At 48.2% G+C, this 23,322-nt stretch overlaps 1 protein-coding gene across 1 annotated transcript in view; it reads right to left on the bottom strand.

The window, feature by feature from the left end:
- Positions 1 to 23,322, bottom strand: part of LOC144773615 (transient receptor potential cation channel subfamily M member 2-like) — a 531,293-nt gene that overhangs the window by 231,788 nt on the left and 276,183 nt on the right. The window contains exons 18-19 of the mRNA XM_078658758.1: positions 14,502 to 14,715; positions 4,092 to 4,210 (exon numbers count right to left, since the gene is read on the bottom strand). Coding sequence (XP_078514884.1) covers positions 4,092 to 4,210; positions 14,502 to 14,715 — 333 coding nt within the window. The remainder of the gene's footprint in view (positions 1 to 4,091; positions 4,211 to 14,501; positions 14,716 to 23,322) is intronic.

Below are 23,322 nucleotides of genomic sequence, written 5' to 3'. Positions count from 1 at the left end.
TACAGTGTGAGGAAAATTATAGTGCAAACAAGTGAAATAAAATACAAATTGTTTTTAAAACCGCTAGCAGCCCCACACGAGGAACGTCCGTCGGCGGGTTCGTTTTAAAAATGGGTAACTAGGGCAGGAGGCACGCTAGTACCAGCATGTGGTCTGACAAAGAGCATTCACCAATCAAGTCAAAGATTTCTTTCAACATGATATGTGCAAGAACAACATGGGGTAGAAGCGAGTTCATACATTGTATTTTGTTGGTATTCAACTTTTCGCAGAAAAGAGTATATGAATAATGACCACGTCCACCCTTATTTATAATGTTTAATTGTATTTAATGACACAAATGTATGAATAATGTGTTTATTTATGTTTAACATCTCATTTCCTAAATCTGTTGCTGACTGAATGTTCTGTATTTCAAAATGTCACAATTTGTTTGTATAACATGCATTTTCTGAAACAGTACAAATGGACTTGAGTTATTGGCAATGTGTTCTTCTGATTTATTTGGGCGTCCTTATGCTCAGATCTCTGCTGGTCTGCAGTGCTATTTTCCATTTAGAGATATTTTTTGCTAAACGCATTTAATATTTTTGTACATTTACTCCTATATTTGCACATTTGCTTTAATATTGCTTTGGAGCTCAACTGACTGCAAGCTCACTTTAACTTTAAGTTACTTGGCACAAATTGCTCTGTTGCTATATTCAACTTAATATCAACATGCTAAACGTACAAAATTTACGAGCTCTGTCTCTGAGCACATAATGTTGTTTCCTCATGCAGAGCAATTGTTACGCATTCTAAAAGTGAGGAACGAGCAGGTAATTTGGATGGGGCTGCGGCCTCCTCACGCTCTTACATGATGTGTTGGGGTACAAATCGTCAGCTCTACAATGCTGCCGTTGCAGGGCGGTAATCAAGGGAATCTCGCAAGCAGGCCCCCACCTCGATTCAATGCGGTTGCGGGCAGCAAACCCCAGGGACTGCCATGGGTGGCCAAAGGGCTAGCTATGCCACTGGGTGTTCAAGTTTGAAGGTTGACAGTTAAGCTACTAGATTACATGTCCACCTTGCTGTTGCTAGAAAGGAAACATTAGGGAAGGGTTAGATCTTTCAACCTTTTGCCTATTTTGCCTCACTTTTTTGCTGATCTGTTTTTGCTGGTCTTGGGACTCTGGACACTTTACCACTCTTAACCAGAGCTAAAGTGCATGTGCTCACTCCCCTAAACCTGATAACAGTGTTGCACCCACAATTGACATATTTATTGTACTTATAAGTCCCTAGTAAATTACACTATATGTGCCTGTAGATTAAATGCTACTAGTGGGCCTGCAGCATTGATTGCATCACCCACTGAAGTAGCACTTTGAACATTTCTCAGGCTTGCCACTGCAGAGTCTGTATGTGCAGTCTCACTGTCATGTTAACTTGGCATCTAAAACCCTGTGCAAAGCTTTAAACTCTCCTTTTATTACACACGTCACCGTTAAGGTAGGCCCTAAGTAGCCCATAGGGTAGGGTCATGTGTAAGTTAAACACAGGACATATACCTTTTAGGTTTGCATGTCCTGGTAGTTAAAAACTCCGAAGTTTGTTTTTCACTACTGTGAGGCCTACCTCTCATAGGTTAACATTGGGGATTTCTTAATACATTTATTAAGTGTCATTCCAGGTTGAGAAAAGGGGAACTGTCATGTTAGGTACCTATGGACGTGTAATAATAAATGCTATTTAATGGTCAAGTTGGATTTATTGTTAACATTTTAAAAATTGCGCTATTACAAAAGCTGCAAAAAGAACAATTGATAGACGGAATGCTGAAACATTGTCAACTATTCTCCCTCAGTACAGAGATCTGGGCCTAAATCCATCATTTCTTTTGCACACCATGCCATTCCAGTTTAGACCCAGCCATATAAAAATCAGTCTTGATTCTGCTCCCCATGGAAACACTCCCGCCCAAACTGCTGGGCCTGGTCCTCCATTGACCGTAAACACGCATCCTGGGACCGGTTTAAGGGTATCACCCCTCATTAGCCAAGCTACCTTGACTCCAGTGGCATGGTAAGCACAGGCCCACATCTGGGCATACCATTCCCACTTAGGGCGACAAATGCATAAAGAACAATTGATGGACGGAATGCTGAAACAATGTCAAACATCCCCCCCCAGTACAGAGATCTGGGCCGAACTCCATAGTTTTTTTGCCCAGATTTTTTTACTCTGAGCTCACTGTGCCACTAGATTCAAGCTAGCCTGGCTAATGAGGGGTGATACCCCATAACCGTTCTCAGGATGCTCTTTACAGGTCCAGGGAGGACCTGGCTTGGCAGCTCAGGTTGGACTGTTATCATGAAGAGCAGGGTCAATACTGAAAGGGCGGACCTCTCTGCACTTCTAGGACCGTCTTTGAAGTCTCCCCCACTTCAAGGGCACCACTGGGTATAAGAACTGGACTTCTGACCCTACCAAATGAGTACACTTCTGGACATGTGGATACTCTTCCAGGAAGAAGGACTACCACTCTGCTGGACTTTTGCTCAGGAAAAACTGCTTTCTGCTGTTCAGATATGCCGGCTGCCCTCTCTGTCTGGGTGAGCAGGACTGGACCTACACCACTTGAACCCAGAGTGATTGCAAGGGCTTGCCTCCTGTTCTGCAGTCTCAGAGACATCAAAGACTGCCTGCAACTCTCCAACCAGCACCTGGAGTCTGCAATCTGTGAGCCCTACCCTGCCAAGTGGTGGCAATCCAGTTCTGGGCCCTTGGAAGTGGGTTTTCCTGTGTGGCAGCATAAAAATCCACTCATTGTTGACTTTGCGCTGGTCGGAAGCAACACATTCCCTTTGAAGCTGATGCATTGCCGGTTCAAGAACATCAAATCACCAAATGCGCAGCTTGACAATGAGACAACGCCTGCCTCACAAGCGTCTTCCAACTGTGTAACTTGGAACCGATGCATACCCTACAATACTAAGAATTGCCACCACCTCCAACCGCTCCTCGAAGCTTGTTCCTCGCCGTCTACACTTCCTCCGCGGAGATACTGTTTGCAACGGGCCCTGTGTGGTTCCTGTATCCGGCCTGCGCTCCATCGCGGTCGGCCTGACTTTTCAGATTTGACCCGGTCCAGCATGACTAGATCGCCCCGTTTTATGCTTCTAAGCACTAGATGTCAAAATATTCTTTAAAAATCCAGAACTCCGGTTCTACGCATTCAATTTTTGTCATTTTCATCTTGTTTTGCTCGATAAATTAAGCTCTATTTTACTAACCAAGTGTGGTTTGTTTTTGTGAGATGTTTTCACTGTTTAACTATAGTAAGTGATGCACAAATACTTTACACATTGCCTCTTGTGTTAAGCCTGCTGGCTCTGTGCCAAGCTACCAGAGGGTGAGCACAGGTGAATTTATGGTGTGCAACTGACTTACTCTGACTAGGATTGTGGTCCCTACTTGGACAGGGTACATACTTCTGACAACTACAGACCCAATTTCTAACAGGAAGACACACTGAATTTATAACTAGCACCTGCTATAAATTATAATGTGAATAAGGAAAGGAGTACCATGTTTGACATTTTAGATCATAAAATACCTCTATTGCCCTGATGACAATTTTAAACTGTGGGACACTGCACAAAGACTAATAGGGCAAGCATTAACCGGTACCCATTACTTAAGGCCTTCTTGCGTCCCACTCTCGATGCACCAAGGCCTAGCTATACCCAGGACCACAGACGCTGTACAGTACTCTGTTGCTGTTTGGCTAGGTCCTGTGCAATTAAAATATGCACTTAGGCACACCACATGTAGACCACGCTTGTGAGATGCACCGCTGGAGAAGCTGTGTGTGGTGTATCTACAGTTTACCAATGGCTGACATAGGGAAAGGTTGCTTGTAAAGTGTAATCCTGATGCCCCTGAAATGAATTGTGAAGCACACTGGCTGTTTGGTACTCGCTGCACCAGCAACATTTCTCTGAAAAACATTGTTACCCTGCAGAGAGTTCAGACAATGCTATAAAACGTAGCCCTAAATAAAATGAATGCACAATCAAGGTCAATGTTCCCGGAATTATACCTACCTGCAGGTTAGGCCAGCAGCAAAGAGAATAATCGCCACAACATCCACCATGTTCCAGAACTCGCTGATGTACATTCTGCCTTTAGCCACAAATGTCATGCCTTCGTTGTCGTAGAAGAGCTACCAAAAACAAGAACAAGGTTTTTTAATGCTTTGATGACAGTGGCATTCAAATCATTATGGGCCTGATTCAGATCTTGCCGGATGGATTACTCTGTCACAACGGTGGTGGTTGTCCTGTCGACTGAAATATAATTACCATTATATCCTATGGGATTGGTATGTCGGCAGATGAGAGATCCATCACTGTTGTGACGGAGTAACTCGTTTGCTAAGATCTAAGTCAGGCCCTATGTTACTTTGTAAAAATGGACCTTCCTTTACTGTGTAGAGCGCTCTGACAGCACTGTGGTATGTTATGTGTCTCTGTTAAGTGCACTATCACCTTCAAGGGTTTCCTGGCACTGGTCCACGATATGCTGAGCTGCTTAAAAACAAATAAATTGCTGCTCATACACTTCATGAAAACAATGCTAAGCATCACAAATCCTTCTTGAAGCAAGCCTATGACCAAGAAAGAGGTGCTGCCCCTTCCCCAATTCATAGGCAAATCTCCTTGTGTGTAAATACCCATGTCTGGCCCAGTGGGACATTGACCCAGCTCAGCATCGCTAGTTCCACTGCAGATGTTCTGGAGTCTATCAGTATTATGCTCCACCGATCCCACAGCAGATGGCTCAGAACCTAAAGGACTCTGCCACACTTTGGATAACACCCACTGACTCCTTTGGTGTGTTTGAGGAGGACACCATTGAACAGTGAACAATCTCAGATTAAGCTAAGAAAGATCAGATAGCAAACTCAGATAATCTAAATAAACATATAATTATATAAAAAATGTAAATGACAAAGCACACATGATACTAATTGCAGAACACTTCTACACGTGAACCCAATTTAGCTTAATCATTTAAACAACACCGGCGAAGACCTGTGTCACGAACATCAAACAAAGTCATCATCCTACCTAGGTTCTGCAGCTTCTCCTACATTTGTTATATCCTCTCCTGAAATGGGAAACAAGGATTGGTTTGTAGCCCACCATCAAGGAGTTTTGCGACCCCTTTCACCCCACCTCAGGATGAGTATTTAAAATGAAGCAATTGCGATGTCTGGTGAACCGATAGGAGGCATCCAAGGCGTACAAGCCTGAATTCATTGATCATATGATGCTCCAGGCTGGACCAGTGCAGACTTAAACTACTCTGTCAAATGTACTTTTCTGAAAGCCAAATTGGATTCTAACATAGACTCAAATACCGTCAGCTTTACGGGCCCCTTTTTAAAGGGACTTTATTTGATCTAAAAAAAGGAATGAAATTTGCTCTAAGAACCTGGGAGGCACCTTGAGAGGCTCGGAGGGTGTGCACAGTGGGCATCAATGGGCTGAGGGGAGATGGCGCTGACATGGGTACACCTGGGAATAGTTTCACATTTTAGAGTCTCCCGTTGGGTCATGCTCCCAGTAGGCACATCACAGTGCACCTAGCAAATGATTATGGCCCCCATGCGCAGCAGGGAGGCCTGTGACAAAACGTTCCCATGTGTTCACTCGTCATCACCATCTCCCCTCAGCCTACTGATGCCAACCAAAGACACGCACCATGCCTGTGAAGGTCTCCTAGTGAGGTGACAGTCAGTCCGGTGCCTCATGCATTTCCTCATCTTCCGTCTGGGACTGCATGAAGTAGGATCTGAATTGGTCCCAGATATTTCTGGGTCTTGCTGCGGTGATTATATGTTCTGCATACAGTTCGAGTTGTTCACTGCAGTATGTTATTGCTTGTAGCCATTGTTGAAGTTGTGGGCATCAGATCCTTACCCAATAGCAGGGAACCAGTCGCTTGGCCAGCAGCAGTGCTTGAAGTTTTTTATGGGTTGTGTGGGGTTTCTCAGTCCAACTGATCAGGGACACTCTGGGGTCCATTGGGATGTCACAGGCAAGTATTTGTTTCAGTGTAGCAATCACATCCGACCAACATGCCTACAACTTCCGGGCAAGACCACGCCAGATGTAGGAAGTCAAGGCACTATGCATTCCCATTCAAGCAAATATTGTGAAAATGCATCCCCATTCTAAGGAATCAAATGCTTTAGTGGGATCTAGAAAGACAGTTGCAGCGGCAGTAGTGGGGTCCAGGTCGTTAATTTAATGCAATTAATGCACATAGGTTGTGGGAAGTAGAGTAGCCTTGGATGAATTTAGACTAGTCTGGTCTGACCAGAAATGGTAGCAGAAGGATACGATGATTGGCAATGCAATGTGTTTGACTAATATGTTGGCATCACAATTAATAAGGGAAAGTGGTTGGTAGGACACACATTTATGAGGAGACTTAACAGGTTCAGTAAGGTAATTATGAACGCTTCTCTCATGAATGGCGGTAGTATTTTATGTATGAATGCTTGTTCATATATTTCCAGTAAAACAGGGCCCAGAATGTCTCTGTATCTTTAGTAGAATTCAGCCTGTGTTTGTCTCGCAGCCATGCTAAAGTGGTATAGGTGAGCCTGCTACTTGCATGGGGGGGTAGGGGTTTGTAAGTTGTGTAGTATCCAGTGAATGAGGCTAAAATGTGGTCAAAGCTTTGGTGGCATTCACCTGCTATTTCTTCGATCTCCATGATTTCATCTGCGGGCCAGGGACACTTCAACAAGACCATGTGTTTTGCGCAAATGATTTCCATGGTCATTTACTTTGGCATATTTTCCCCTAAATTTATGCTCTTCCTCTGCCACCCTTGGTATCCTCTGAAAGTAAATGCAGGATATGTACCTCTGCTGATATGGTCTTGGGGCTCCACAGTTTGTCCTCCTTGGTTTTGACTTTGCGTTCTAATCTGTCATGGTGTTATTTGAGTGTTTTATGTACTCCATACTGCTTTGCAATGCAGGGCCCTCTAAGTGTTGCCCTAAATACGTCCCAGACTGTGCCCCAGTGATTCACTGCACCAATGTTATGCTTTAAGTATTCAAAGATACCCACACACACATTCTCAGAGAAAACCTGGTCCATCAGGAGTTCCAGGTTGAGCTGCCATTGTCGCCCTTAATGGCAAGTAGTCGATCAGGCAAAGTTTCATCAGGACAGGCGAGTAGTCAAAGAGGGTGGTAGTCAGGTATCTCACCTTGATCACCCAGTTGTTCTCATCATGGATGACTAGCCATAGATCTAATCTTCATTACAAATTGTGGACATAGGAGTAGAATGAGCCTTTCTTTTCTAAAGGATGTTTGTAACTCCATGCTTTCAAGAGATTGTTCGCTTGCATTATGTCTCCTATTCTGTCCGATGCATCAGTTCGGGTTCTGTGTGCTGTCAAATACCTGTCCAGGTCTCTGCTAAGGATGCAATTTAAAGTTCCCGCCCCATTTCAGAAACGCTGGATAAATCTTGTTAATCCTGTCCTAGAGGGCAGTATAGAAGTCAGGGTCCCCAATATTTGGGCTACAGCAGTTCAATATTGTGATCCGTGTGAGTCCTAGTCGACCCCATAGAAGGCCATATCTGCCCTGATTATCACTCACGGAGCTGTGGAGCCCGACATTGATGTCCTTTTTTATCAGAATATTTAAAGCTCCAGCGTACGTAGAGTAGGAGGAGGCCGCTCTGTGTCTCTCCCAGCGGCTAGCGCTCTGGGGTTCAGGTGGGTTTCTTATAGCAGGGCTATATGTATGTGATGTATGTTGAGAAACTGGAGGGCATGGCGAGCCTTCCATGGGTTGTAAATTATCTCACGTGAGGCAGCCATGTACAGACTTATCTGCACTCATGGGAGCATGGGGCATGGTATCTGCGGGTATGGATGAGAGGTAGATCTGTTTCCCCCATTACATAGCGAGAACTTAGGTTAGCTGCACGGCAATCACGTGTTGTCTGTGGGTTGTTTCATGAGCCTGTAGGCTTGTCCTCAACATCTCTCCCTCCCACACACAATAGAAAATGGCACTAGGTATTCCCCATCCCTAACGGTTAATGAAACTGGAAGCAGGTAACTTACTATATAATACATAGGTAAATAAACCGTGGGGTGAAATCTGTAGGGGAAGCCAGAGGGCTGGCTTGTACTCTCGCTCTCTTTAACGAGAGAGTGCGGGTTGGGGTGTCTAGTGAAATAGCCAATAGTATTCAGATACAAATGCAAGGTGAAAAATTCCCAGCCGGAATCCACTGGGCAGGTTTCATCTGCATCCAGATGATGAGGGACCGGAAACAGAGAATGGCTAGGGGCAAGGAGTCAGAGTGTTGTCCTTGTGGGATTAATGAAGTATGTAGGTCAGTCCGAATCACTTAGTGTGGGCAAGCAGGGTGACTTGTCATTCTGCTCTTTGCTCTAGGCGCTCCTTCTGTTGTGCTTCTTGAGATAGTTTGCTGTAGGGTTTGTAATATGTGCTGTTTCCCTCCATGTGTGAACGTAAGCCAGGCTGGATATAGCATAGCAAACAGAAAAATATCTCTGATCAGCTGTTGTTTAATTGGTGCATATTTCTGAGGTGCTTCTTGCACAGCTAGTGTAAAATCCAGGAAGAGCAATATGTTGTGTCTATCAAATGACAATTTGCACTGTTCCTGTCTCAGGTGAATCGTTGTATCCAGGTCATGGAAACTGAGACGGTATGCTATGCCAGGAAGCCTTGCTGCCAAAGTCCTATGTGCTCTTTCCTCTATCAGTAGTTTTGAGAATGCCTCAGAGCCAAAATACGTTGTCAGCCTGCGCTCTACGTATTTTTCCATTTTCCCTGTGTTGGCTGTTTCTGGCACTCCAAGGATGCAGAATTTTTTTCAGCTGGAGCAGGACTCTAGATTTTCATTTTTGGCTCCAATCACTTGGAGAACATTTTTCATGGTGTGGATGGTATCACTGTGCTTTTTCAAGCCATCTTCTGATTGGTAAATTCTCAGTTCCGCTTCTTTCAGGCATCCGTCAATTTGGTCAATATTTAGTGTTATTGTGTACATACGGGTATTGAGGGTGTCGGTCTTCTGGTCAATGGATAGCAGGCTGCCCTGCATTGTCCAGAGTAGGACATGCATGTCATCCGTACCCTCCTATCCTGTTGAGGCATGATCCGGGGCACCGTTATCGCACTGGCCTCTTAGGGCCACACTTCGTTTAGAACTTTGCCACAATATGCATTTCTGATCGGGGTGCCTCTTTCCCAGTTTTTTGGTCTTTTCGTTGTAGTACAGGGTTCTAGGGTTCACCAGCTGTCACTCTTGGCTGTGTGTTTCATACTTGTACCGTGTTTCTGGAGTGATGTGACCCCTCCTTCCCAACCAGGCACAGCGCAGACCAGCTGGGGAGGCTTAAGCAGGAGCTGCTGTTTGCAATTTTCACCCCGAGTGTGCTGGGGATGCTCAGACGTGAGTCCCAGGCTCTCCACACCACTGGAGTCAAGCTATCCAGGCTGATGAAGGCTGATAGCCAGAAACCGGTCCTTGGATGCTTGATTCCGGTCTGGGAAAGACATGGCTTGGTAGTTCGGACTGGACTGTTCCCATGAGGCACAGGGTCAGAGCTGATTTACATATAGCCAGTGTCTAACCCAGGGTGGTGTGGAGTGCAAAAAAACGATGGATTTAGGCCCAGATCCTTGTACTGGGGTGAATGTATGACATTGCTCTACATTCTGTCGATCAACTGTGTTTTTTGCTGTTTGCAATGAATCACAGCCGGATAGGGCTGCCACCCATGTGCCCACTGTTTTGTCTGAGTAGTGGCTCACGATGCTTTCTTCTGGGCGCTCAGTGTTATTTTTAAAACTATGGAGGGAACACCCCTCTCCTAGAGTCGGTCTGCTGTACCACCGCTTTCAGTAGTGCACTGTTGTTTGCTGATAGGGGGCTCCCAGAGAAATATTTCCTGGGTGTGATCCAAAGCACCAGCTTTATTTTGCAGCAGCTTTTCTCTGTCCACTCTCTGCAAACCTCCAAGGAGGTCCAGACTCTGCCTTACCCCTTGCTCTGTCCTGGTGCCATGCTGTTCAGCAGGGGAGATACAAACAGGTCTCACTGGCCACAGGGGATTGTTACTGGTGGCCATGAGGTAATCTCTGCAGTCATGCGAGGGCCCTCCCCGTCCAGCTCATCAGGTAGCTCACTATGGTGCCTGTTGAGTGTGGGAAGCGCAGTCAGTCGTGGACAGTAGGCAGCATCGCCTATTATGATTTTTACTGCACTGCCAGGAGCCTTGTATTGCCGCATTGTTAATGCTTCAGGAACGCGTCCCGGCAGATCGTTCACTCAGTACAAACCAAGCATGACATGCTGCATCTATATCCAGCTGCATGGGCTGCTTCAGTCACGCCTGCTGGGGCTCTCCTCCACCAGCAATTTCGCCCGCACTCAACTCCTCCGGCTCCCACTGGTGCTGTGTTCTGTGGTGCAGTCACATCTGGGTACCAATCCATGGGCCTAGACCAGGCAGCGAGGGCTCCATCCATGATCCATCTGTTATAGGTGCAGAACCTCCATCTTAGAGCCACACGACCCATAGAGTGCCAGTGGCCGTTCTTCGCTCAATGCTGCTCGCCGCTGCTAATATGCGGCAATAACCATAGTTGGTCTGCTTCCTTGATACATCCAGTGGGAGCAGTGCAATCTATAAGGCTAGATGAGGAAGAAGAGGGCAACTTATGTATCCCCAAATATAGGAGCCTTGCTACAGTGGGGCCATTTTGCGCTCCATCTCTCTGGTGCTGATCTATTGATGTAAAACTTTAACACCCTTTGGGAAGGGTAGGAAAGGCAAGGGAAGGGAAGAAGGAAGGATGACATGGATGGAAGAAAGAAATGCAAAAAGGGAAGGCAGGAAGACAGAAAGGAAGGGAGGCAAAAGTGAAGGAAGTAAGTCAAAAAGGGAAGAAAAAAGGAAAGAAGGAAAGAAAGGAAGAGAGAAGGAAAGAAAGAAGGCAACAGAAGGCAAAAAAGAAAGAAAATGGCAAACAGGAATGAAGCAAAAAGGAAAGAATGAAAGAAAGAATGCAAAAACGAAAGAGGGAAAAAAGATAGAAAGAAAGAACGAAAAAATAAAGAAGGCAAGAAAGAAGGCAAAAAGAAGGCAAAAACGAAAAAAAGAAGGAAAGAAAAAAAGCAAAAAAGGCAAGAAAGAAAGGAAGGAAAGACAAAATATAAAGATGGACAGAAGATAAAAGAAAATGCAAAAAGAAGGAAAGAACAAGCATTTACAATGCAATGGTTTCGCCTTTGGAAAAGTTAGAGCTATTGGCATTGCTCATGAAATTCCTTTTTTTTTTTTTACTTATAAATAAATGGCATTGTTATTTACATTGCCAACAGCTCTGAGAGAGAAACATTGAACATAGGGGGGGTGTGGAAATTTTATGGGGATCACACTGGGGACAGAAGAAAAGAGCTGATAAACCTATGCACTCTCACGGAGTACAATCCGAGACAAAAAAAAGTAATCGAATAAGAAGAAAATAAATGAGATTGACAAAAAACACAACCAATGGTAAGCAATGGACAGGTTGTAGGCACACAGTAGGCCTTTTGCAATCAGACAAGTTAAACTACGTTGGCTGGACCACAAAAAGTAATGTGTTCACACTGCGGCAAACGTTACGTTACGTTACATGAGGCAATAGAGACAATTGTGCGTGTATCAAGAGCAAACAAAATACAAGAGGTGACAAACGATACGTTACACGTGGAAAAAAAGTGACCTGTGTGCATGTTACAAAAGCGTACAAAGTACAAGTAGAGGTATAAAACTGCAATAAAAGGTAGATACTCAAAAAAAAGATGTTACATGAGGCAACGGTGGCAATTGTGCATGTATCAGAGGCAAACACAATACAAGAGGTAGCAAAGGATACATTACACGAGGAAAAGTGACGTGTGCATGTCACAAAAAGTGCACAATGCAAGTAGAAGTATAACACTGCACTAAATGGCAGGCACTCAGACTACAAGAACACACTGGGAAGGCACTCCTATAGTCATGGAGAACAGAATTTCCTATAATGGGAGGACTTCCTTCAGATAATACAGAGGGCGTGAATTAAATTAGGATACTGGCCTTTGCATCGTCCCTCGTGCACGGAAACAATCGTCGCCCAGGAGCACGCGTGCACTCGCATCATGAGGCAGAAAAGCGCTGTACAAGTGATGTAAAAGTTATTAATCATAGGCGTACCTGTGTGCGGGAGATGCGGGCTCCCCTTGCTGTCCCAGCCGAGAGGCCTCCTCCTGTCCCATACCGTGCGCCATGCTCGTGCCCATCAGTGCAATCCTCAGAGAGGGGCGGCTTCAGGGCGCTTTGGACCCTCGGTGCACACTGGCAGCTCTGGGCATCTCTCGCGGCTCCCAGCGCTGCCCTCTCTGCCCGCATCTCTGCCCCTCCCCCTCCCACCGGCGGGAACGGACAGCGGGAGTGGTGGGGTCGGGGAGGCTTCCTCCTTTGTGGGGGGGGCGGCGGGAACGGACAGCGGGAGTGGTGGGGTCGGGAAGGCTTCCTACGTGGGGGGGGGGGCGCGCTGTACAAGTGATGTAAAAGTTATTAATCATAGGCGTACCTGTGTGCGGGAGATGCGGGCTCCCCTTGCTGTCCCAGCCGAGAGGCCTCCTCCTGTCCCATTCCCGTGCGCCATGCTCGTGCCCATCAGTGCAATCCTCAGAGAGGGGCGGCTTCAGGGCGCTTTGGACCCTCGGTGCACACTGGCAGCTCTGGGCATCTCTCGCTGCTCCCAGCGCTGCCCTCTCTGCCCGCATCTCTGCCCCTCCCCCTCCCACCGGCGGGAACGGACAGCGGGAGTGGTGGGGTCGGGGAGGCTTCCTCCTTTGGGGGGGGGGCGGCGGGAACGGACAGCGGGAGTGGTGGGGTCGGGAAGGCTTCCTCCGTGGGGGGGGCTCGGCGGGAACGGACACGGAGGGCGGGAGAGGACACGAACGGCGGGAGGGGGGCTGGAGAGGACACGAACGGCGGGAGGGGGGCTGGAGAGGACACGAATGGCGGGAGGGGGGCGGGAGAGGAGACGAACGGCGGGAGGGGGGCGGGAGAGGACACGAACGGCGGGAGGGGGGCGGGAGAGGACACGGACGGCGGGAGGGGGCGGGAGAGGACACGGACGGCGGGAAACGTGCACAGGACAGCGAGGGGGGGCGGGAAGGCACACAGAGGGGGCGGGAATGGACAGCGCATCTGAAATCATTTTCAGTGAAAGGGGAGGGAACGGAAAAAACGTAACTCCGCCCAGGGAAAAAATCTCGGGAACGCCCCCGAATCTGGTCCGGCCTTGACGGACAGATCCGGCACTCAATGGCTAGCCTCCATTTATGGAGCTAGCCAATGAGAGCCGGGGGACGTTCCCGAAGTCCTTATGGTCAACATAGGATTTCACCTGCGCCGAAAAGCTGCGCAGAGCGCAGCCTTCGGCAGGCGAAACCCAAAAAAGGAACAAAGGAATGAAAAATAGATAGAAGGGAAAAAAAGGAAAGAAGGGAAGAATGAAAGGAGACAAAGAATTAATGAAAGAATGAAAGAAGATGGAAAGAAGGTTCACAATATAAAACAGTGGATACTTAAACCCAAGTTACACCCCACCTTAATTTAAATAACGTATTACAAGTGCCCTGCAAATGAAACACAATGACGTTTGTTTTTCTTCCTGGGTAAAGTTCAGTAAAGTACCACTGGTGAAACCGAGGCAAGGAACACAATATTTTATGCTGTGAAATAGAAGCAGTCATATAAACAAAGGCCTCACAAAGTATTTTACAACAGCATTGGCAGGGGGCAGGAACTGATACAGTTGGAATGTGCCCTGTGGCCACATGAAGAGTGGGTAGAAAGCCTCTTGCTATCACAAAGATAGCACTAAAGTAATAATTTGAAAACTAAAACACTGGCACTGAAGGGAACTAGCTTGTGAGTGGATGTGCTCATTGTGAAAGAGCAAAATATAATTACGCCAAGTGAAATTAACCAGTTGGTTAAGTAGGTGACCCACTGCCCTGTGCTGTATGCTGTAGTGGGAAGAATCAAAATGTGAATGACACAATAACGGACCAATCATTGAAGAGATCTGGCTGAAAAGTCCCTTAAAGTAAGTAGATTATACATATTATCTCAGTAAAATCAAAAGGTCTTTGTTGACTCCAGACCTAACAAGGCTCTCTGGCTCAACTCATGCAGGTTTGTTCATTTGTCAAACACTCAGCAATCTGCAACAGCATTTGCCCCCTTCCATGTCCCAAACCCCACAGTGGATAACTTGCAGCAAGCGTGTACTGGTGACAAGGTGCCAGGCAATCAAGCGATGTCTATACAGAAACGGTGCAACTTAACATCATGGCCCGTTGCCTTGGTGTGTTTCGGTGCTTCCTCACCTCCCGTACTTCCTCACAGAATAAGCTGAAGATCCAGACGTAGAGCAGGTACTCTCTCCAGGAAGGGGTAGTCTGGAAATCTATTGTGAGGACATAGGCGAAGAGCCAGAGGAAGCCGATGTAGGAGACCACGTTGGCATAGAAGACCACCACCGGGGCAGTGAAGAAGCCAGTCAGGCGCTGCCAGCAATTCAGTTTCCGCGACTCCTTCCACCTGTTGGAGATGAGAGGTACACAGCAGTCTGGTGAGTTCACAGTGATGTTCCTTACTTTGTTCTAGAAGAGTCAACGCAACTCACGCAGCTCTCTCACAATCCCGCACTACACCAAACATAGTCCAGTTCAGAAAGAAAACCCATCTATGAAGCCTTCTAAGCACTCTTCAGAGCCTTGGGAAGTTGTCTCACGCTCACTCTACGTGACCATAGAGTAGAAACAAGGGGAGTCAAGTATGGAAAGGCAGGGCAGACCGGCAGTGCTCCAGCACTGAGTGCAGCAAGAAACTAAGAGAGCACCTCAGAGGCACTGATGCAGCACTGGGTGCCGGAGAAACAGAGCAGCACTGCTCATGCATTAAGGGCAAGGGACAGTCAGAGAGCAAGGCGGAGCTGGGAGACAGTGCTGCAGCTCTGACTGCAGTGGAACCAGACAGGCACCGCAGAAGCAGTTCATGCAAAGGAAAATAGGTGGAAGATTTACAAGCCCCTTGTGACACTTTTGCGCCACCGTAGCAACACTGTTGTGACGCAGTCGCGGCATTAACAATGTGGGCAATTTACAATGTGATGCATCTAGGGAGATGCGTCACGTTGTAAAGCCCTGCGTCATTTTATACCTGAATCAGGTATAATGTATGTAAGGTGGGCATTCCCACACAGGAAAGCCTTGTAAAAGTGATGCAATGAAATCTACAAGATTTCACTGTTCCACATCGAGGACGCCACTGTGTCAAAACCTTACGCCTGCTTGAAGCAGGAATAAGCAGTAATGCAGTGCAATAAATATAGGCCTAAACATGCTTTGTTGGATTCCAGCATTGCTTGACTTTTGGGAATAGATGCGTCAGAATTTCTGATGCATGTGTCAATCCTTGTACCATGGTGAGCTGTATTGTAAATAAATACAGCGCATCCATGGTGGTGCAAGGGTATCGCAGGATGGTGCAGGGAAACTGATGCATCTCTACATATGCGTCAGTTTCTTGTAAATCTGCTCTATAATGAGCATAAAAAGGAGGCAGTAAGTGGAAGGGGTAGTGGGAGTGCTAGGAAATAATGCGCAGGGATTGTTTCTACTTCAGAGACTGCAAAATAGCTCACAGGTGCAGACAGACACTAGTCCTGTGGGGGCACTGCGAAAGTGCCGAAGATAGAGAGCAGATGCACAGTGCTGCAGTGACTGCAAGGGTGTCTGCGTTGAGGGGACAATTGTTTATGTGCAGTAAGGTCTCCCTTCCTGAACATAAACAATCTGTTAATTACATTTTGTAACTTTTATCTGAACAGTGCACCTATGTGAGTGTGGGGTGAATAATGTGTCTATGTTAGTGCAGGGTGAGCAGTGTGTCTGTGTGAGGGTGGGGTAAGCTGTGTGAGTGCAGGGTGAACAGTGCAGCTGTGTGAGGGTGCAGTAAGCTGTGTGAGGGTGGGGTAAGCTGTGTGAGTGAGGGTGAGCAATGTGCCTATGTGAGTGCATGGTGGACAGTGTGTCTGTGTGAGGGTGGGGAATGCTGTGTGAGTGTGGGGTTAACAGAGAGACTTGGCCCTTCTGGCAGGTTCACCCCTGAACTTTTTGCCTTTTAGTATTACATAATTATAGTGATTTCTGGTCTTTGCACACTTTGACACTGTGTCCCAGTGTAAAGTGCGTGCACTCTCTGAGTGCGTGTGTGAGATTGGCCTGCCCTCCCATAGGAATGCATGGGGGATATGTGTGTCCATGGTAGTTCCTGATGTGTGGGGAGTGCAGAGTCGAGTTTGGTATGTGCGAACTCGTGTGATTAAATGCTGCGCGATGATGTGTGCAGATTTATTGTGTCTAGTGTGGAAGTGCCACTTCTAGAAGTTGGTCTGTCTGTGCAGTGAATGTGATTTGACTGTCTGGCTTGTGATTGGCTGGAGCTGGCTGGTGTGCCTGGCTCCAGGAGTCAGGATGGGTCTGCCCCGGTGGTGAATGGAGAGATCTGCATGTTGATGGCAGGGAGGAGTGCACCGGGAACCTCAATAGGGCTGGGCCTTCCCGCAACAAGTGCTGGCTCCACCCCCTGTGGTGTGTCTGACGTCCCTGGCCTGTCCTGTGAATAGGGAGAGGGACTGAGCAAAACAAAGTGCTCAGGAACCAGTTGCATCTGGTTCGACCCTTGCCTACACCTTTGGAAACAAAGGATTTGTGTGTATAAAAAGAGGTTGTGACCTCATGTAAAATGTTCTTGTTCCTGACTTGAATATACCAGGGGTGTGCTGCTGCTGGGGCCCAGGGGAAGGCTTGCCTCCCTGGGCCCTGCCCAGCCCCTGGATGCCCTGGATGCTGGAGGATTTATTTGGGACTCTTCTGCCTTGCTCTTTATGCCTGGAAAGACTTCTGGGACCCTTGGGCTGTATCTTCCTTGCCCCCAGGACTTTTTGCAAACCTTTTGCAGCATGGGAGCGCTGTGCTGCCTTTCTTTTAATTTCCCCCACTGGTGTCTGCAGGAAGCGTAGGGTTAATTGGCACCAGCTGTCTGCTCTCCCCTGTTCGTGGACGTGAAGAGACTGGGGGAGGCTTGTGCCCTGATCGCCGGCCCGTGAGCCGCGATTGCGCTTTCTTTCCGCTTATTTCGATACTCTAAAGACAGGAGCCTACCCTGCCTTATACCAGTGGATTGTGTCCTCAAATTAACGCGGGTGCCCACCCCGCTTATTTGCGCCTCTTAGCGGGTGCCACCCCGCGCGCGAACTCTATTTGTACTACGAGGGTGCCTACCCCTCGGTACTGTGGGGAAAAGAGGCCGCCGCCGCAGCCAGCGGCCATGCAGGAAGTCAGGCACCGGAGTGCCTGACGGCGGGCGGGACTTCCGGTTGCGAGAGGAAGTCCCGCGCACGCCGTCGCCGGAGTGAGCCCCGATATCTACAAACGCAGGAGGACAGGAGCCCACCCCGCCTCCCGAAGCATGGCCGCCGTGTCCCGTGCCCCGAGAGGGGGCCCGGGTGAAGAAGAAGGCGGGGCTCTCGCATGGAGAGAGAGAGAGCTGCCCACACCGCCGACCGGAGGAGCCCCCCCACCAGAGAATAGCCCGGTGAGTGTTAAAGGGCTGGGGGGAGCTCCGGTATGCCTAAAGGTGCCTGGAAGGCACGGGTACAGAGAGAGCGCTTACGAGCGACCCCGTCTTGCAGTGGGCCGCTCCAACAGTGGGGCAGGTTTTCTTTACGAGCTCGGTGTGGCTCTAACCCAGGCCATATTTGTTTAAAGGAGCCTAGGTGGCTCCCCCCGCTCCACAGAAGCCCGTGCTCAGCCCCGTGGCTCCAACCTGGGGCCCATTTGTTTCAGAGCCTAGAGGGCTCCCAAAATGCACCAGTTATTCTAGAGCCAGATAGCTCCAACCTGTGGGGGCACATTTGATCTCCAGAGCCTAAAAGGGCTCCAACGGGCGCAGCATTGGTTCCTGAGCCTAGATGGCTCACCCGCCCCAAAGCCTGTGTCCTAGAGCCTAGAGGGCTCCAAACCTGTGGCGCAGTTCTGTCCTAATGGCCAGTGAGGGCCCCTGTCGCAGTTTACTTCACAGCTGCCCAGCAAGTAGTGGGCAGCTGCACCGTTTAGTTTTTCCTTTTAGGGACATGTCTTTGGACGAAGGAGTGAGTCGCACTCCTTCGCCCCTAATTTGGCCTTCTCCAGCTGCGCAGCACTTAGTGCCAGCTGCAGCGTTTAGGCCCTGTTCTTGTCCTCAGCTGCCCAGCAAGTAGTGGGCAGCTGCTACGTTTAGGTTTTGGCGCAGTGGCGCAACCTGGACCTTGATGTGATTCATGTACTACTTTTTGGGTGTTAGGAAATGTACCGTGTGTAGTATGCTTTGCGCACCCTGTGTTTGATGCCTCTAGATAGGATGTATGCATAAGAGGTTGTGTTACCTGTTTAGGTATGTTAGGGAGATTGTACTTCCCTGTGTGATTTACGCCCCTAGTGTAAGGTTTTACTTACGTGGTGAGGGTCTAATGTAGTTAGACTGATGGGATACTGTGTATGATGGATTTCATGGAACAGACTGTTGCTAGTGCAGTGATTATCAGTGTTTATTGACTGTACGTTCTATGACCTATTTTTACTTGTATGTTTTAGTTCACTTTGTGATGCTCCTGACAGTGGTCCATGTGGCCCTGTCAGGTGTACATAATCCCTTGTAAATATTGCCCGTGCCAGTTGGCACAATGTACATCCTGTGATTCTGATTCTGATGTGTTTTGATAATACAAAGGCTATTTTTGATATAACCTTGTGTGGAGTTCCTTTTGTAGGGAGCCTGGGAGGTTGTTGCTGGAGGGTGCGTGCGCAAATGCTTTACACATTGCCTCCGGGATCCGCCTTACTGCTAGTTTAACGTTGCCAAGGGGGTGAGCAGGGGTTATCTTTAGAGTGTAACTCCCTTGCCCTAACTAGAGTGGTGGTTTCTGCCTGGCTTTGGCGCAAGCCTCAGCCAACCAGCAATCCCATTTCTAACAAGAGAGGTCTGTGTGAGGGTAGAGTAAGCTTTGTGAGTGCAGGGTGAACAGTGTGTCTGTGTGAGTGTGGGGTAAGCTGTGTGAGGGTGGGATACGCTGTATGAGTGCAGGATGAACAGTACACCTATGTGAGGGTGTGGTAAGTTGTGTGAGGGTCAGGTAAGCTGTTTCAGTGCAGGGTGAGCAGTGTGACTGTGTGAGGGTGTGGTAGGCTGTGTGAGTTCAGGGTGAACAGTGTGTCTGTGTGAGGGTGGGGTAAGCTATGTGAGTGCAGAGTGAACAGTGTGTGTATGAGTGTGGGGTAAGCTGTGTGAGTGCAGGGTGAGCAGTGTGTCTGTGAGTACAGGTTGAGTAGTGTCCTTGTGTGTCAGCAGGGAGAGCTGTGTGAGAGCAGAGTGGGCAGTGTGCCTATGTGAGTGCAAGGAGACCTGTGCGAGGGCGGGGGCAGTATGTCCGTCTGAGGACGAGGCAAATGGTGTGCATGCGTGAAAGCAGCTCAAGCAGTGTGCCTCGGTGAGTGCAATGTAAGCTGTGTGAGAGCAAGCAGAGCTGTGCGAGTGTAGGGTGACGAATGTGCCTGTGTGAGAGCAGAGAGAGCTGTGTGACAGCAGGGTGGGCAGTGTGCCCACATGTGTCAAGGCTGAGGATGAGCCTATGTGAGTACAGAGGAGTTGTCTGGCCATGTGAGTGCGGAGTGCATGAAGGATGAGCCTCTGATGGTACAGGAAGAGCTGTGAGTAGGCAGGTGGATATGCGTGTATGCATATAAAGTACGCCGTGCTTGTGGTAGTGGTGAGTGCAAGGTGAGAAGTGTGCTCAAATGCAGGGTTTCAGTGTTTAAGTGAGGCATGTGCCTATGTGACTGCAGAGAGATGTGCCTGTGTGAGATGAGGGAAAACTGCCTGGAGGGTGGGGTGTGCGGGGTTATATTAAAGGTAAACCTGTTGGCATTGCCAATGCTTGCTTGTTTTGTACACTGCTGATTTTAAGAGCGCCAATAATTTGTGATTTGTGGTTGTGTATGCGAGTGGTGTACAGCTCACTGCACACACTCGACAGACCTCGTGCTTCCTTATTCAAGACGTCGCATCTCTCAAAAGGAGGGATTCTGAAAATACCCCTTACTCTGCTGCCCCCTGGCGGATTGCTACAGAATTCTAAATGAGCCTCTGTGTTAGAATATGCCACAATCGGCTAGCTCGTGTGTTGGCTTTGCCAATAATACAATTCAACAAGCAGTGGTAAAACCAAAATATGAGCAGTGGCACAGAGGGCAATGTAGTCTACTTTCTGCACTTAGGTGACGGGTGGGGTGAGGGTCATAACAAATAAAAATAAAGGAAATAAAACCAATGCGTGTGCGGACTGCTTTATAAAGTATTCACATCTGCAATTTCCAAAAATGCCCTGGGCTGATACAAATTGCAAAAACACACAGTGCCCACACCACAATTACTCATTCAATATTCAAGAAGGGTAAGAAGCCAGTTTATTGTAACCACCCTTAGACAGCATTACTCAGTGTCTATCATTTTTTGCTTTTTTTCAAATTTTCAAAAAATCATAACAGAATAAAGGACTACGTATTGGAATATTTACAAGACTAAATACACTTTGTACATACATCAAAAAACAAACATTATTTACACAGTAAAAAACGTTTCTGCATCAAACATTACAAAAAATTATAATTACATCACAACCAACAAATATTACAATAAAAAACATGAAGAAAAATGGTTTCCAAGGGGGTATAAGCAACTTAATAGCTTGTAAACGCTTAAATACTGGACCAGCCGGTCCTAGTTTCGTGAAGTTGACAATTTATTCCACCCAAGAAAGACTGCTGATACAAAGGCAGAGCTGCCATCTTTGAACAAACTAAATTTTTTCACAAGATGAATCCCATTCAAAGGAGGCAGCCAGACCTCCACGAGCATGCTCGCCGGCCAGCAGAGGTAAACACTTGCAACTTTAATCCACTACTAAGAACACAAGCCTAGAGACAGTACATTTCCTTTATCAGGACGCTATCAGTCTTGGGTGTCTTCCATGTCTTGGTTCTTTCATGGCCATCACCCAAACTTGGGCCTGCCCACGTTTGGCCTTTTTCCAGCCTCTGGTCTCTCCTCTCTCCTGGCCCTTACCCAGCCTTAGACCTGTCCAGTCTGTTTATTTCCAGCCTTTGGCCTGTCCTCTTTCCTGCTCACCTTGCCATTGCCACTGGATTCAAGCAAGCCGGGCTGAAGACGGTTGAAATGCCAGAAACCGGTCCTCGGAAGCTTGTTTCCGGTCCAGGGAAGGCACGGCTTGGCAGTTCGGGCTGGACTGTTCCCATGAGGCACAGGGTCAGACTGATTTGCATATGGCCATGTCTGAACTGGGGTGGCAGAGTGGGCTAAAGAACGGTGATGGATTAAACCCAGATCTGTTGACTGGGTGTGAGTGTTTGATTGGTTCAGATGCTCCGTCCATCACCACCCCCTTTTGACCCACTTTGTTCGCCATAAGTTGGCAGGGTATGCTCAGACGTGAGTCCCTTGCTCACTTTGCCACGGGATTCAAGCAAGCCGGGCTGAAGAAAGCTGAAATGCCAGAAACCGGTCTTCGGAAGCTTGTTTCCGGTCCAGGGAAGGCATGGCTTGGCAGTTCGGGCTGGACTGTTCCCATGAGGCACAAGGTCAGACTGATTTGCATATGGCCATGTCTGAACTGAGGTGGCAGAGTGGGCTAAAGAACGGTGATGGATTAAACCCAGATCTGTTGACTGGGTGTGAGGGTTTGATTGGTTCAGATGCTCCGTCCATCACCACCCCCTTTTGTACCACTTTGTTCGCAATAAGTTGGCAGGGTATGCTCAGACGTGAGTCCCTTGCTCACTTTGCCACTGGATTCAAGCAAGCCGGACTGAAGACGGCTGAAATGCCAGAAACCGGTCCTCGGAAGCTTGTTTCCGGTCCAGGGAAGCCATGGCTTGGCAGTTCGGGCGGGACTGTCCCATGAGGCACAGGGTCAGGCTGATTTGCATATGGCCATGTCTGAACTGGGGTGGCAGAGTGGGCTAAAGATCGGTGATGGATTAAACCCAGATCTGTTGACTGGGTGTGAGGGTTTGATTGGTTCAGATGCTCCGTCCATCACCACCCCTTTTGTACCACTTTGTTCGCCATAAGTTGGCAGGGTATGCTGAGACGTGAGTCCCTTGCTCACTTTGCCACTGGATTCAAGCAAGCCGGACTGAAGACGGCTGAAATGCCAGAAACCGGTCCTCGGAAGCATGTTTCCGGACCAGGGTAGCCATGGCTTGGCAGTTCGGGCGGACTGTTCCCATGAGGCACAGGGTCAGGCTGATTTGCATATGGCCATGACTGAACTGGGGTGGCAGAGTGGGCTAAAGAACGGTGATGGATTAAACCCAGATCTGTTGACTGGGTGTGAGTGTTTGATTGGTTCAGATGCTCTGTCCATCACCACCTCCTTTTGTACCACTTTGTTCGCCATAAGTTGGCAGGGTATGCTGAGACGTGAGTCCCTTGCTCACTTTGCCACTGGATTCAAGCAAGCCGGGCTGAAGACGGCTGAAATGCCAGAAACCGGTCCTCGGAAGCTTGTTTCCGGTCCAGGGAAGGCATGGCTTGGCAGTTCGGGCTGGACTGGTCCCATGAGGCACAGGGTCAGACTGATTTGCATATGGCCATGCCTGAACTGGGGTGGCAGAGTGGGCTAAAGAACGGTGATGGATTAAACCCAGATCTGTTGACTGGGTGTGAGGGTTTGATTTGTTCAGATGCTCCGTCCATCACCACCCCCTTTTGAACCACTTTGTTCGCCATAAGTTGGCAGGGTATGCTCAGACGTGAGTCCCTTGCTCACTTTGCCGCTGGATTCAAGCAAGCCGGGCTGAAGATGGCTGAAATGCCAGAAACCGGTCCTCGGAAGCTTGTTTCCGGTCCAGGGAAGGCATGGCTTGGCAGTTCGAGCCAGACTGTTCCCCCCATGAGGCACAGGGTCAGACTGATTTGCATATGGCCATGTATGAACTGGGGCGGCAGAGTGGGCTAAAGAACGGTGATGGATTAAACCCAGATCTGTTGACTGGGTGTGAGTGTTTGATTGGTTCAGATGCTCCG

Source organism: Lissotriton helveticus, chromosome 8 (genome assembly GCF_964261635.1).
Source record: "Lissotriton helveticus chromosome 8, aLisHel1.1, whole genome shotgun sequence".
Lineage (NCBI taxonomy): Eukaryota > Metazoa > Chordata > Amphibia > Caudata > Salamandridae > Lissotriton > Lissotriton helveticus.
This window is presented reverse-complemented; position numbering and strand designations above follow the sequence as displayed.